General features: G+C 43.5%; 1 protein-coding gene across 6 annotated transcripts in view; it reads left to right on the top strand.

Annotated features, from left to right (window-relative positions):
* LRGUK (leucine rich repeats and guanylate kinase domain containing) overlaps positions 1–14170 on the top strand; it is a 117524-nt gene that overhangs the window by 56192 nt on the left and 47162 nt on the right. For all 6 annotated transcript variants that reach the window (XM_041728193.1, XM_041728194.1, XM_041728190.1 and 3 more), the window contains exons 12-15: positions 4186–4282; positions 8159–8272; positions 10917–11118; positions 11757–11852. In XM_041728193.1, the coding sequence (XP_041584127.1) occupies positions 4186–4282; positions 8159–8272; positions 10917–11118; positions 11757–11852 (509 nt within the window). The remainder of the gene's footprint in view (positions 1–4185; positions 4283–8158; positions 8273–10916; positions 11119–11756; positions 11853–14170) is intronic.

Genomic DNA, 14170 nt, shown 5'->3' on the forward strand with positions numbered 1-14170 from the left:
ACAGTTTCATCATGAAACATACAAGTATTTACAAAGGCACTTTCTCTGCCATTTGCTTGAATCTTTTCCATCTTCTGGTATTCTGTCTTTTTAAACTTTTTTTTAAAGATGTTACTTATTTATTTGAGAGAATGAGCTGGGAGAGGTACAGAGGGAGAGGAAGAAGCAGACTCTCCACTGAGCAAGGACCATGATGTGGGACTTGATCCCAGGACCCTGGGATCATGACCTGAGCTGAAGGTTAACCACTTAACTGACTGAGCCACCCAGGCGCCCCTCTGTCTTCCTTTTTAAATACATTGACCCATGACTGAGACATTCAATGAAATTCCCGCACACTGAGTTGTATATCCATTAAAAGCATGACACAGTGGTGTGACAGGTCTTGGAATGGCTGAGAGATTTTTGTTCTTGTTTTAGATTTTGATTTTTTGTTCTTGGTTTTAGAAATAGGTTGGTTGTTCTTTCTTTACCTGTATTAGTCATACATGGAGATATGAATTTACTGCCTTCAAAATCTATTTCCAACCTTAATATGACCACACAAATCAGTGGCTCCCCGGAAGAGTAATGAATACTGAGAGAAACATACAACAGGGCCAGAACACCTGTTCATCGTCCAGATTTGAGGCCTTGAAAGCGATCTGAATAGTTATGAAAGAAAAACTTTATTCTTCTTTCTTCGATCTCTATTTTACAGCAGTCCCTATTTTTATAACTTTTTTCATGATGTTGACTACCGAATCTCTTTACTCTTGGTATGGTAGTAAAGTAAAAGACCACAGCTGTTTAGCTAAATGAGGTGTATGAGCTACAGCTACCTTAACACAGTCTAATCCAGCGTCTGTTTATACAGATGTGACAAGCCAGCAGAATGGTTCATTTATTCACCTAATCAGGTTTATGGAGCACCGGCCCTGGGTCCTGTTCCAGCGGTAAACTGGAGAACAAGCAGATGTGGGTCCCATCCTGAGAGCTGAGGTGGGGCGCAGGCAGGTAAACGCTGGCTAATAGGCTAGTTTAATGGGTGTCAGGAGGAGGGAAGTGAAGAGCCTCCAGGAGAGAAGAAGTGGACAGCAAGTGGGATGCAGAACTCAAGCAGGAGCACCTTCCAGGCAGAGAGAACAACAGGCACCTTCCTCCTGGAAGACCAGTGCTGGAATTCTTAGGTGTTGACGATCTCTTTTAAATGCCCAGCAGTTAGTTGACATATAATTTGCGTTGAAGGTTAGGACCAATTTAATTTTCCTATTGAATGTCCTAGAAGACCTGAGCTTCTGTGGAGAGCCTTTGAACTTGAAAGAGTTCACATACCCACAGTACCGTGTGATAGCATGTGCTTGAATTTAGATGTGCTTGCAGCCAAACCTCTGCCTAAATGTCTGCAGTAACAAGAAGTTTGTTGTTTCCTGAGGCAACCTGGTCCAGAGCTGAGACTGTAAAACTGAATGCTTCTGAATCAAACTGAAGAACTTTCTACTCATCCAACGGCTAGCTCGTCCCAGACGTCTTTTCTTCCTATTATGTTTCCCCCGATAGTTTTCCATTTCATGATTTGGTCTGACCTTGTGGGTTCCTTTGCCTCTGGTCATCTCCTCTTCTCCACAGGGTTGGTTCTTTAGAACCATGACCCCTGACCCATGAGCAGGCCTTGTGAATGTCTGAACTCACTTTTAGACCTCTCCTCAGGACCAGCGTTGTGCTCCGACATTAAAGCTCTTTTGGCGTGGCTCCCACTGCAAACCGGGACTTAACTAATTCACCTTGACTTAACTAGCAAATTAATTAGTAAATAATAAACTCATGGAAATCTGAAGTACAAATGGAATCGTATTGAGACCAGGGAGAAAAAGGAAACTGAAGGTGATGGCCCAAACGAATGTCTTTGTCTAAAATTTGGCACCATTTTTTTCCTCTAAGTTGAGTAAAACACTGCTTCCGTTAGGTATAGGTAGTATTTCCTTTTCAAGATGTTCACATTGGGGCAGCACGCTTCACAGGGAACATTTCTACATGTGAAAATTGGATGACAGGATTCAAAAACCCACAGGTCATCGTAGGTCCTTCTTTTTTTTTTTTTTTTTTAATTAATTTATTTATTTATTTATGATAGTCATAGAGAGAGAGAGAGAGAGAGGCAGAGACACAGGCGGAGGGAGAAGCAGGCTCCATGCACCGGGAGCCCGACGTGGGACTCGATCCCGGGTCTCCAGGACCGCGCCCTGGGCCAAAGGCAGGCGCCAAACCGCTGCGCCACCCAGGGATCCCCGTAGGTCCTTCTTAATGGAAGGTTCTGCAGTGGAATAGGCTCTGTCATCCGCATTCTCCACATCAGTAAAGCCGTCTGTTTATTTACCTGCTCAGAAGCTTCTGATTATTTCTTTGCTTTGTCTTCCTTTTAGAAATTCTGAAAAAATTCCTGCCGCTCAATTCCTTTGTTGGAAAATGCAAATCCAACACAGCACTTCAAGGCTATGATAAGGGTGGACAGCACAGGGTGCCAAGTCAGTGATTTATCTCTCCCAACTGTCAGGGATACCAGTAGACAGAGGGTCCCAGGGCCCTGCCAAGGTGTGTGAAGAAATGCCAGTGTATTCACACAATGACACAAATGTCACGGTGTTTTGACAGTCTTTTCTTAGGATATACTCTCTTTCCTGGGTCTATAATTTAAATATAATGTTAAGACCTTAAAATTTAGTAGTCTAGTTAATTCTTGTTCATAACGGAAGGGGAACAGCAGTATAAATTGTAAGAACTGGACTCTGACTTGGTAACAAAGAGGCTTTTGAGGTTGTGACTTATGGTTTTAGCATGATAGTAAAAGGGATGGACACAGAGTCATCCTGGCCTTGCTACTTAGTCACCTTACTTAGTTGCTGTTGCCTCAATTTCATCATCTGTAAAGTGGAAACAGTAATGAAACAACATGTCAAATATCTAGCTCTTCTCTATGTCCTTTAAAACCAGAGGATGATACTGGGACGCCTGAGTGGGTCAGTCGGTTAAGCATCTGCCTTCGGCTTGGGTTATGATCCCAGAGTCCTGGGATTGGGTGGGCCCTGCGTCAGGCTCCCTGCTTAGTGGGGAGCCTGCTTCTCCCTCTCCCTCGGCGTGTGCTCTCTCTCAAATAAATAAAATCTTTAAAAATAAAATAAAATCACAGGATAATATAAAGATCAGTTTGCCTTCCCAGAACTTAACACCAGGGAGGCAGAATGGTATGAAATCAGGAGTTGTAGGCTAGTTGGGGACCCCATTATCTAGCTCTGAGACCCACACCGGCCTGCTCTGTGGCCTTAGACTAGCCATTTTGGTTGTTCTCTGCCAAATGGAGTTCATCATGCCTGTTACCCACCTCCCGAGTTTCATTTACTCGTTCATGTTACAGATAACTAGCGACTGCCTGCTATGGGCCAGGTGTGGGGAAAGCAGTAGCAAGTAAGATGAACAAGATCAAGTCCTCTCCTCATGAGTCAGACATCCTGCTGGGGAAAGACAGGGAAAAAGCAGATATGTGGATAAAGGAAGGCAGTTTTGGAGACAGAGAGGAAGTGGGGGGTCCGGGGACAGGGAGGGGATGCGTCACAGACCGTGATCAGCAAGGGCCTCTCTGGTTGAGCTGAGAGCTCCATTTGTGGCTTCTGTTCCCAGGCCTCTCAAGGAACTGGGATGCAATCGGGGTGGCAGGCACCACGTGTGGACATGTAAAGAGAAGGTACATGACCAGCCGTAGCGTGTCAAGAAAGGCTTTGGGGCAGGGGCAGGTGCGGGAGAGGGCACTTACCACGAGTCCTTGGAGACAGGTGGGCTGGCCAGGTGAGGGATGAGGAAGGCCGTGGAGAAGTGCCCGCAGAGCAGAGAGGACACCAAGACTGTTGGGTAGGATTGCATGAGTGAGGAACCCAAGTGGTGGTGCATGACAGCAGAGGATGTAGTTCAGAGGTGATCAACCATAATGAGTCAAGACTGGATAGTCCGGCATTTGTATCATCCCTAGAGTACAGCAGCTGGATGGAGTCTAGCACTTCGAAACCACAGTGCTTTCACAACCACGTTACTTCAACATTCATGATTCGTGGGTCAATTTCGACTTTTTAAAACCTACTTTTACCAAAAAAAAAAACTTTTCTGTTTTGAATGTCAAGCTGCTGGCAGTAGCCCAGTTATCTACTCTGCTTTCAGGGCCTGTCACACCACAAGACCACCTTACTTTGGAGAAGGGGATCGAGTCGATTATCACTTTATCTCTCAGGAAGTTTTTGATGAAATGCTAAACATGGTAAGAACGTTCTTTATTGGTATTGCACAAGAAATACGTGTCCTCTGGTAGCAATGTTAGCAGCTAGTGATAAAAAGAGAGAAATATTTCCGCTTGTTATGAGAGAAGTGTTCTTGGTTTCTTTCATAAACCATATATACATCCTTGTTGACAGGCTGCTGTATTTTACGATCTTGGAAAGAATATTGTAAATTTTCAATAAAGCTGAATGAGTAGACGCTTTAGAAAACTAGAAGTAAGAACATTATGAAGAGTTCTCATGGTCTGCGTTTATCACCTGCTGCTGTTATTAGTCAGACTTGATCTGATGTGTGAAGCTTGTGAATTGAGCATCCCTTAATGTTGGAGTTTTCTATCCTGTTTGCTATTAATGATGCTTTCTTCTTCTTCTTCTTCTTCTTCTTCTTCTTCTTCTTCTTCTTCTTCTTCTTCTTCCTTCTTCCTTCTTCCTTCTTCCTTCTTCCTTCTTCCTTCTTCCTTCTTTCTTCCTTCTTCTTTCTTCTTCTTCTTCTTCTTCTTTCTTCTTCTTCCTTCTTCCTCCTCCTCCTCCTCCTCCTCCTCCTCCTTCTTCTTCTTCCTCTTCCTCTTCCTCTTCCTCTTCTTCTTCTTTCTTCTTTCTTCTTCTTGTAGGATTTTATTTATTTATGAGAGAGAAGGAGCAGGGAGAGGAGCAGAGGGCAAGGGACAAGCAGACTGTGTGCTGAAGGCAAGCCTGAAGCAGGGCTCGATCCCAGGACCCTGAGATCATGACCTGAGCTGAAACCAAGAGCTGGATGCTTAACTGGTGGAGCCACCCAGGTGCCTTATCACTGGTGCTTTCTAACTGTTGTGGCCCTAAGCACCCTTTTATCGTGGTGTGTCCTAGTCACTTGGCCCGTCTTGGACACATAGACAGCCTTAACCTCTCACATTATACTTCAGTGCACAAAACTATGGTACAGTTAAGCATGGGATCTGAAGTTTCTAGGACTTTAATTTCAAATGGCCAACTTTACACATAGTGCATGCTTTCTCTTGAATTCACAGAAAAACTCAAGTGAGAAAGTCCTGTAACCCCTAGGCCATTCCCCTCCAATCTTCTCAAAAGAACATCTTGGAGATTCTTTATAATCTTCTCTCCTAGGGCTGTATTTTGGTAGCTCACTATAGTGTGTCAAGAGTACTTTAAGATTTTATATTTTTAAAAGCCTTAATAGAGATAGAAAGCGTTATCTGGATTTTAGTAAGGATTCCTTCTCTTTGGTTTGAAAGACAGCTAGTTCCTGAAATTCATGTTTTTTCTCTTGTTAGAGCCTAAGACTTTTTTTTCTTGGTTCATTTCATCTGTTCTCAGTACCCCATATGCTCCCCTGACGTTCCATACCTCATCGTACTGGTCGTAACAAAGTTGGTTCAATTCCTAGTCTACAAGATAGCTGTAGTTATATACCATATTTGGTTTTACAGTTTGACTCTTTCTATTTCTACAAAATCCTTATGTGGTTGAGCAGTACTCGTTTTTTACTGCTTCTGTTAACATATATTATTTCAATATAATGTCATTTTCTTCAACTTGAATTTTGCTTCTGAGATTGAGCTTGTGACTGATTCATGAAGAGGCAAACCTAGAGGTTACAAACTCAGGACACCTTGTCAGCTTCACCAGTCACACCAGTGCACTCAGCCTGCTGTGCACACAGCCTCTCTCCCCAGAACACCCACCCAGATAGCCTGCCTCACCCCTTGACAGACAACCTTGGCGTGGCGCAGCCCCAGACACCTCTGGTGGACAGTCAGACCCAGCCACTCCTCCATCCCTTCATCACCAACACGTGGATTGTCACCCACCACATGCTTACTGATATGTGAACCTTTTTTCAGGGCATAAATGCAGTCATTTCTCTGCAAATATTCTTCCTCTCTTGTCGAAATAAGATCACAGATCTGGAGGCTTCAGAAATGTGATTATTGCTGTTTATTAAGAAATCTGCAAGCAGGAAGGTATGAGAGGAGAATCACCAGCCAGAAGCTGGAGGAACACTTAATTTCAATTCTTTAAAAAAATTTAACAGGGCCTGTTTTATATATAAAAGTACACCGCCAGAGTCCTCCCAACTCTGCATTCTTCCAGAAAATATTTTTGGGATCCACAGAGGGAGGCCCTTGTACACACAAGAAACTCATATGTCTGAAATGTGATTCAGGAGTGCACATGAGGGGCGCAAGGGTTGGCTCAGTCAGTTAAGCATCAGACTCTTGATTTTGGCTCAAGTCATGATCTCAGGATTGATTGTGAGATAGAGCCCTGTGTTGATTCTTAAGATTCTCTCCCTCTCCCTCTGCTCCTCCCTACCTTTTCAAAAAAAAAAAAAAAATTCGAAAACAGGATGAATCACAGTAAACAAGATAAATACATACCTGACAGGAGATTCAGTATCTATCTAGATGCAATATATCTGTAAAAAGAAAAGATGTCCTAGTGTTTGCTCCAAAGAACAAAAAAGGTATGACATTGAGGGAATAAAACATTAAGGATATTTACTGTTGGGTTTTTAACTTTTAGAATACACAATATAAACTTCTTTGGATTATGAGGTGTGTGGATTTTCCTCCTCGTTCATAGCAGACACATTCACTAGAGACCCCCCTCCCCCAAGAGATGCTGTGTCTCGGGCTTGCAACACCACCTTGACAGATAGCCTGTCCCCCACCTGCAAGTCTCCAGGACATCTGGAGCCAGGAGTCGCATGTAGCGTCAAGGGCTCCCAACTGCTACTATCCTTAGTGATGATGGCACCATTTGATGGGATTCAATCAATGGGATTCAGCCTTGCAAGTGGTCATCATTTCTTGTAAAATCCTGTACATGAGGGGCCGCAGTCACCAAGATCTTCCATATTTTTTTATTCCTTCTTTTGTCATCAGCTTTCCAGTTTTTTTTTTAAAAGATTTTATTTATGATAGACATAGAGAGGCAGAGACACAGGCAGAGGGAGAGGCAGGCTCCATGCTGGGAGCCCGACGTTGGACTCGATCCCAAGACTCCAGGATTGCGCCGTGGGCCAAAGGCAGGCGCTAAACCGCTGAGCCACCCAGGGATCCCCAGCTTTCCAGTTTAGACTAGACTTAGTGGTTTAACAAATACCTCCAAAGAGAACACCTGGACAGTTTGAGAGGCACAATTTTACTTGGACTATTTTGAAAGGGAAAACAGCTTTGGGAGGAACTGGGCTTCCAGAATGTAGATTGAAGGCAGCATTTATACCTCAAATGACGACAGGGAACACACCAATTTTGTTGAGAAACATTTGGCACAGTTTCAACAAAAAGCTCTGTTTTATAAGGGAAAAAAAACCCCAGAATTGGGTCTGTTTTTCATGGCTTATCTCAGGATAGAAACGTTTTAGGATGTCCGTGTAATTCATGGCCTCCTGGCTTATCTGGGAATGCAGGGCTTTTGGGAATGGGAGCTTTTTCCTGGGGTACCTGCTATGCCTGCATAGCCCACGTGGCTGAGGTAAAGGGCGAGCTATCTGTTATGTTTCTCAGTGATGCAGTTTATGGTGCGGGGTTGGCAAGGAAGCAGGTGGGTAAGCAGAATGACCCATTCTACCACGAGCTTCAGTACCTTCACTCTCTCCCCACGTGTTTTGTCAGCCAATTACGGCATCTCTAAAAACTATTTTTTTTTTTTTGCCACCTGAGAATTCTGATCAGATTTCTCTACTGTATTTTGGTAGTAAGTCTCGTAACCCCACTGTCCACCCTATTATGCAATTGCTCACGTATGTAAGTTTCATGGAGGCACGTACGTGAAAGTAAGACATCACATAACTTTATATTAAATTTCACTGTGGCAGCTGTGATATGAAAATCTCTGTATTTCTCAAATTTCAGGGGAAGTTCATTCTAACATTCACTTATGGTCGTCACAACTACGGGTTAAATAGGGACACCATTGAAGGTATCGCAAGAGATGGTTTAGCAAGCTGTATTCACATGGAAATAGAAGTAAGTGTTTTTCCATTCCATTGGTTTATTTTTAATGTGTGTGAACATGAGTCTGTATATCTATATTTGGGGTGGAGGAAGGGGCTACGATGTGCAGGTACCACACTGCCAGGCACAGCGGGAGCTTATACTTCCTATGGGGGAGGCCAGACATGAACAATGAAATGACAAGACTCATGACACAAGGCATGGCGTGTATCCTGTGAATAAAAATGCCACTCAGGACTTATTTTCTAAGTTAATTTCCTCACTAAATTATCCCTTTGCTTTTTGGGCCTGGTCTCTGTTTATATAAAGTGACACAGGTAAAGATCCTTCTCTGCAGGGCTATGGGGCCATGTGCACTGGCCCCTCAGGGCTGGCCTGGTAGCTCTGTGCAGTTGGTGGTGGTCTCTGATTCTTCATGGGAGACAAGGGGGCTGTGCTGTCATTGACTCTCCTTGGCTCACCGGCGGCTGCAGTCCTTTCCTGCTCTGAGCAGTGTAGACTTGCCGATTTCAGGAGATTTCCTCTCTGCCCCCATATCTTATCTTCCCCAGTGGTCTTCAGTAATCAGAATATATAGAAGTTACTCTCAAGTCCAGATCCAAAGTAAAACCATGACCATCCCACTTATTTATTTTAAAAATTCATAGGTTTACTAAGTACATGAAATCTCTAAAGACAACGGATTGTCTTTTTAAGGTAGCTTTGCGCGGTCTAACAGTTTTGTAGTCAGAAGTTTGAAAAACGATTCCGTTGGATCAGACTTAGAGAACCCAAAATCTGGGGCTGGTCTGATAATCCTTTACTATCGACTCTGAAACTTCTTTAAAACCCGTTTCTTTTCTAACTGGGCAGAGCAGGAGACTATGATTTCTTTTTGACCACATGGATTGGTGCGTTGCCTCAATTCCGTGAAATTGGTCATGTTTCTTCCAGTTCTTTAGTTTTTCTAACTTCAAAGTCCTGCAGCTCTCATCTTTCCACAATTGATTGCTTTTACATATTCAAAGAGATTGTCTGTGTTTCTATGCTAATAAGCAAAAAACAAACAAAAATAACCGAGGCCTTTTCCCAAAACTATCTTCCTCAGACAAGAAACTCTCCAGCTCCGTATGCTTACCTTTCTCCAGTCCACTGGTTCTGTGAGTGCTGGCTCCTGCTTCCTTTCTCCTCTCAGAGAACTTTCTTCTACTTGTTTCCAACCTATAAACCTGGTTTTATGTCCCTGATTCTCTCAAGCGAAAGCATTTTTCCAAATGGTTCTAGTCATTGGCACTTTTAGAAATTATTTTTTTCAAAAGAGCCTCTCCTCTCTGCACCCCGAATGTTTAAAACATGGATTTTAACCATTGAGTTAAACTCCTGATGATGGAATCAAGGTGGAAGGAACTTTAGAGTTCATTTGGAAGGGCTCTTACATTTCACCCATGAGGAAACTGGTGCTCCGGGAGCTCGCAGGCTTTGTTCTAGCCTACTGTAGCTGGAGAAACGAGGTCGGTCATGGCTCAGCCCTTCTGATCCACAGACCACCCATTCAACCCTGTGAGCTCCTGGCAGCAGGAGCTTGGGTGTCCCTTGTTCTGGGTAGAAGATGGGAGATATAGTAGGAACCAGCCCAACCAGGTTGCTGGTTTAGGAATAGGAAGGGTCCCGGGGAGATGACAAAGGGGCAACAGGGAGAACCTTTTATCTGTAGTAATATCTTTATCTCCTGGAGCTTCCAAGGGTGCTCTTTGAAATGCAGACTTGAAATTACTTTTCTTTGGGGCACCTGGCTCTCTCAGTCTGTAAAGTGTAAGACTCCTGATCTTAGGAGTTGTGAATTCAAGCCCTATGTTGGGTTTAGAGATTACTTAAAAATGAAATCTGGAAAAACAAAAAAGTTACTTTGCAGTACTAAAGATGCAACACTACAATGAGTGTACCTGTTTGTATCTAGCAATTTTGTAAAATTTTATTTATTTACTTATTTTTATAGAGCATGAATTGGGGGAGGGGCAGAGGGAGATAAGAGAATCTCAAGCAGACCCCAAGCCCAGCTTGAAGCTCAACATAGGGCTTAATCTCATGACCCTGAGATCATAACCTGAACCAAATCAAGAGTCAGACACCTAACTGATTGAGCTGCCCAGGCACCCTTAGCAATTTTCTTTTTTCTTTTTTTTTTTTCTTTTTTTTTATTTTTATTTTTATTTTTTTTTTATGATAGTCACACACACACACACAGAGAGAGAGAGAGAGAGAGAGAGAGAGAGAGAGAGAGAGAGAGGCAGAGACACAGGCAGAGGGAGAAGCAGGCTCCATGCACCGGAAGCCCGACGTGGGATTCGATCCCGGGTCTCCAGGATCGCGCCCTGGGCCAAAGGCAGGCGCCAAACCGCTGTGCCACCCAGGGATCCCAGCAATTTTCTTTTTTAACTGTCATGTTTATTAGAGTGATTAGTTAGATGACATCCAGGTAGTTCTTTTATTTCCAATAACAATATTTGACAAAGGGAAGTGATCCAACTTTGAGATATTTAGAGGGAAATAATAGCTTATTATACAAATAAATCTTTTAATACAAGACTACTTATTACACCTGTGTTGTCAGATGTCTGCAACATGATTTCTAAATTGAATCTGTTTCCAATCTATTATCTTTTCTTTAAACAAATAGGGTGTAAGAAGTTTGAAATGTTCCTATTTTGAACCTCGATATATCCTGGTGGTACCCATGGACAAGGAAAAATATGAGGGATATTTGCGGAGGAAAGGATTATTCAGTCGTGTAGAGATTGAATTTGCTGTCTCCAGAGTGGACCTTTATATTAAAATCAATCAGAAATTTCCAGGATATTTTGATGCAATCATCAATGCAGGTCAGTAACTTTCAGCAAAGTTTTATTTTTGAAGAATAAGGTCACTAGGGGAAAAATCTAGTCTAACGTACATTCTTAACTATTGGCTGACTGCAGTTTCTTATGGTTGTAGAACTGGGGTTCCTGCTTCTTTTGTTGGCTGTCTGCCAGGGGTTGCCCTCCATCCTTGAGACGGCTCCCAGGTCCTGTTCCTGGGGCCCCTCTGTCTTCAAGCCACCGATGGCACATCAGATTCTCCTTGTGCTCCAAGTCTCTGCATTCCTCATCTACTACCAGAAAACTCTCTCTTTATAGGGCTCATGTGGTTAAGTGTTGACCCACCTGGGGGTGGTCCCCCTTCTGACTGGCCCAAACTCAACTGATGAGTAACCTTCATTACATTTCAAAAATCCGTTTTGCCCTTTAACCTGACATAATCATAGGAGTAGTAGCCCCTGACATTCATAGGTTCTGCCCACACTGAAGGGAGGCAGTGATATGAGGGTGAAGTGTCACTAGGGTCTTAGAATTCTGCCTACCTACCACAATAGTCACAAAATTAGATGTGGCTTAAAAACTCGTTACCACCAATAATTGCAAATTGACTATATTTTGATGTGATTCTGTTGCCTTAAAGTACCTTCTCTCACCTACTGTAGATGATCTGGAAGTTGCCTACCAAAAGCTGAGTCAACTCATCAGAGAATACCTTGGATTATCTGAGGAAACATCCAAGAATTTGGCTCCAACTGCAGGTACTACCCCATTCCTTTCGTGTCAGGAAACCAAATCTGGGAATTGCTATCTGGGTTACTCATCCCCCAGCCTCACACTGGTTCTAACTCACTAACCCCTCTACTTCCTGGTGTGGTTGTTCCCACAAAAGCTGTGCAAAGCAGCCCTCAGGATCTGTCTCTCTCCTTGTCTTGGTGGCCATAGTGGAACTTAGAGGACTGTCCTTCAGGGACACATGGCCAGTACCTCCTTGAAGGTTTATGGTAAATAAGGGTCAGCCTTCCAGTTCAGAACTCAGCCTTCCAGAAGTCTGGCTCTGATGGGGAGCTGAGGTGGTGTTCTGCTGGGTGGTTGGTATTAGTGTTGTTTCAACCCAATAGGCTTTTTTTCTCCTTTGCCTTGCTACTGTCCTCAAAATGTTGTACTACTAGAGGTTATAGTAGAAGAGTGCAGTCAGAGGATGTGAGCCTGGCTGTGGCCCTCCTGCTCCCTTGGGCAAGCTGCTTCACTGTTCTGAGCTTCAAATGACTGTCTTGCTAGATGGAGTGGAGGCAATGCCCTCCAATAATGGAGAGTTAATGCCTCATGGAGCATGTGCAGCAAATAGCACAGGCCATAGAGCAGTGTCTATGCCATCTCCTTGGAACCTAGGAATTCTAAAACCCTAACTTAGAAATTTGGTACATGAGTGTTTTAAGATGGATTGAAGTTTCTCTCTAATCCACTGCATGCCCATGGAGATGGCTGCTATGAAAAAAAAACAAGAGAAAAGAAGTGTTGGCAAGGATGTGGAGAAATTGGGAAGGCAAAATGGTATAGCTCCGGTGGAAAATAATCTAATGGTTCCCCCCAAAATTAAAAATAGAATTACTGTGTGATCTAGCAGTTCCTCATCAGGGTATATACCTACAAGAACTGAAGGCAGGGACTTCCACAGAAACTTGCACACCAGTGAGTGCAGCATTGTTCACAGTAGCTGAGAGGCTACCAAATGTTCATTGACAGACAAATGAATAAACTAAATGTGCTTTATAAATACAATGGAAAAAAAAAAAAGATAATAAATAAATAAATAAATAAATAAATAAATAAATAAATAAATAAATAAATAAAATGGAATATTTTTCAGTCCTAAAAAGGAAAGGGATTCTGAACACAGGCTACAGTGTGGATGACCCTTGAGAACATTCTGCACAGTGAAATAAGCTGGTCACAAAAACACAAATATAGTCTGATGCCACTTTTAGGAGGTACCTCGAGTAGTCAAATCCATAAGGACAGAAAAATGGAATGGTTGCCAGGGGCTGGGGAAGCAGAGGGACAGAGTGCTGTTGCTTCACAACTATAGTTCACAATTACAAGATGGAAAGAGTTCACGGGATTGGTTGCACAACTGTGTGAATATACGTGACACTACTGAACAGTACACTTTAAAGTGGTTAAGATGGGCAACTTTTTTACGTGCATTTTTACCACCCTGATAAAGAGAGAGAAGGTCCTCCCCAGTGGGCTGAACTGCATTCACGAATCACACATTGTAAAATGTTAACGTGAGACCCTGGCTTGCTGTGTGCTCCTGTGCTTTAGCCTTTGTGACACTTGGCCGAATTGGAATTTGCTGGCCAGGTTGTATCTCCACCAGGCGGAAGCAGGCCAGGCCATGATTTTGCTAGAGTCCAATCTTTTGCAATTTTACACATTTTTTTTTTTTTCAGATCAGGTACCCTTGGAATTCTGGAAGGAGGTCAGTGTGAACCTGTAACAACAGATAACAGAGCGAGTCTGTCCTCTGTATGTTGTCTAGGCAATAGGGGGCCAGGGTATGACTTGCTGGCTGGAGAGTCCCCGGAGGAAAGTGTGCCCTGTGTACAAAATAGGCATTCGTAGAGCAGTGGAGGACCGTGCCTGGTCTACAGAAGGAGGACATTCAGTTAGGAGCGTGCCCATGTGTTTATCCAGCACTGCTCCAATCTTCCGCATCAGGCATCAGCTCTTTAGAAAGCTGTGCCCGGCAGGGTGCACCATGTATCTACAAGGCTTTGGTAGCTAGATGGAAGTTTCTCTTGAGGAAATCTGACTCTCTTTGCTCTCCAGCTTCGCTAACCCAGCAACTTCTGATCTTTAATTTGGTCCCTGGGGTGGACCTGTCCCGTTGGGGGCAGTTTCCTACGTGAGAGCACCCTGCCTTGCTCCCTGAGCCAGGCCCATCTCCCGTTGTAAATTAATAAGTTGATGTTCTGGCTTTTAAATCAGCCCCTTGTGGATTTCGATGAGCACAGCCAGTCCCCTGAGCCTGAGAAGTTCTGAGTCTTGGGGAGAAGCATGTTTGTCAGTCCAT

This window comes from Vulpes lagopus, chromosome 13 (genome assembly GCF_018345385.1).
Source record: "Vulpes lagopus strain Blue_001 chromosome 13, ASM1834538v1, whole genome shotgun sequence".
In the NCBI taxonomy this organism is placed as follows: Eukaryota; Metazoa; Chordata; class Mammalia; order Carnivora; family Canidae; genus Vulpes; species Vulpes lagopus.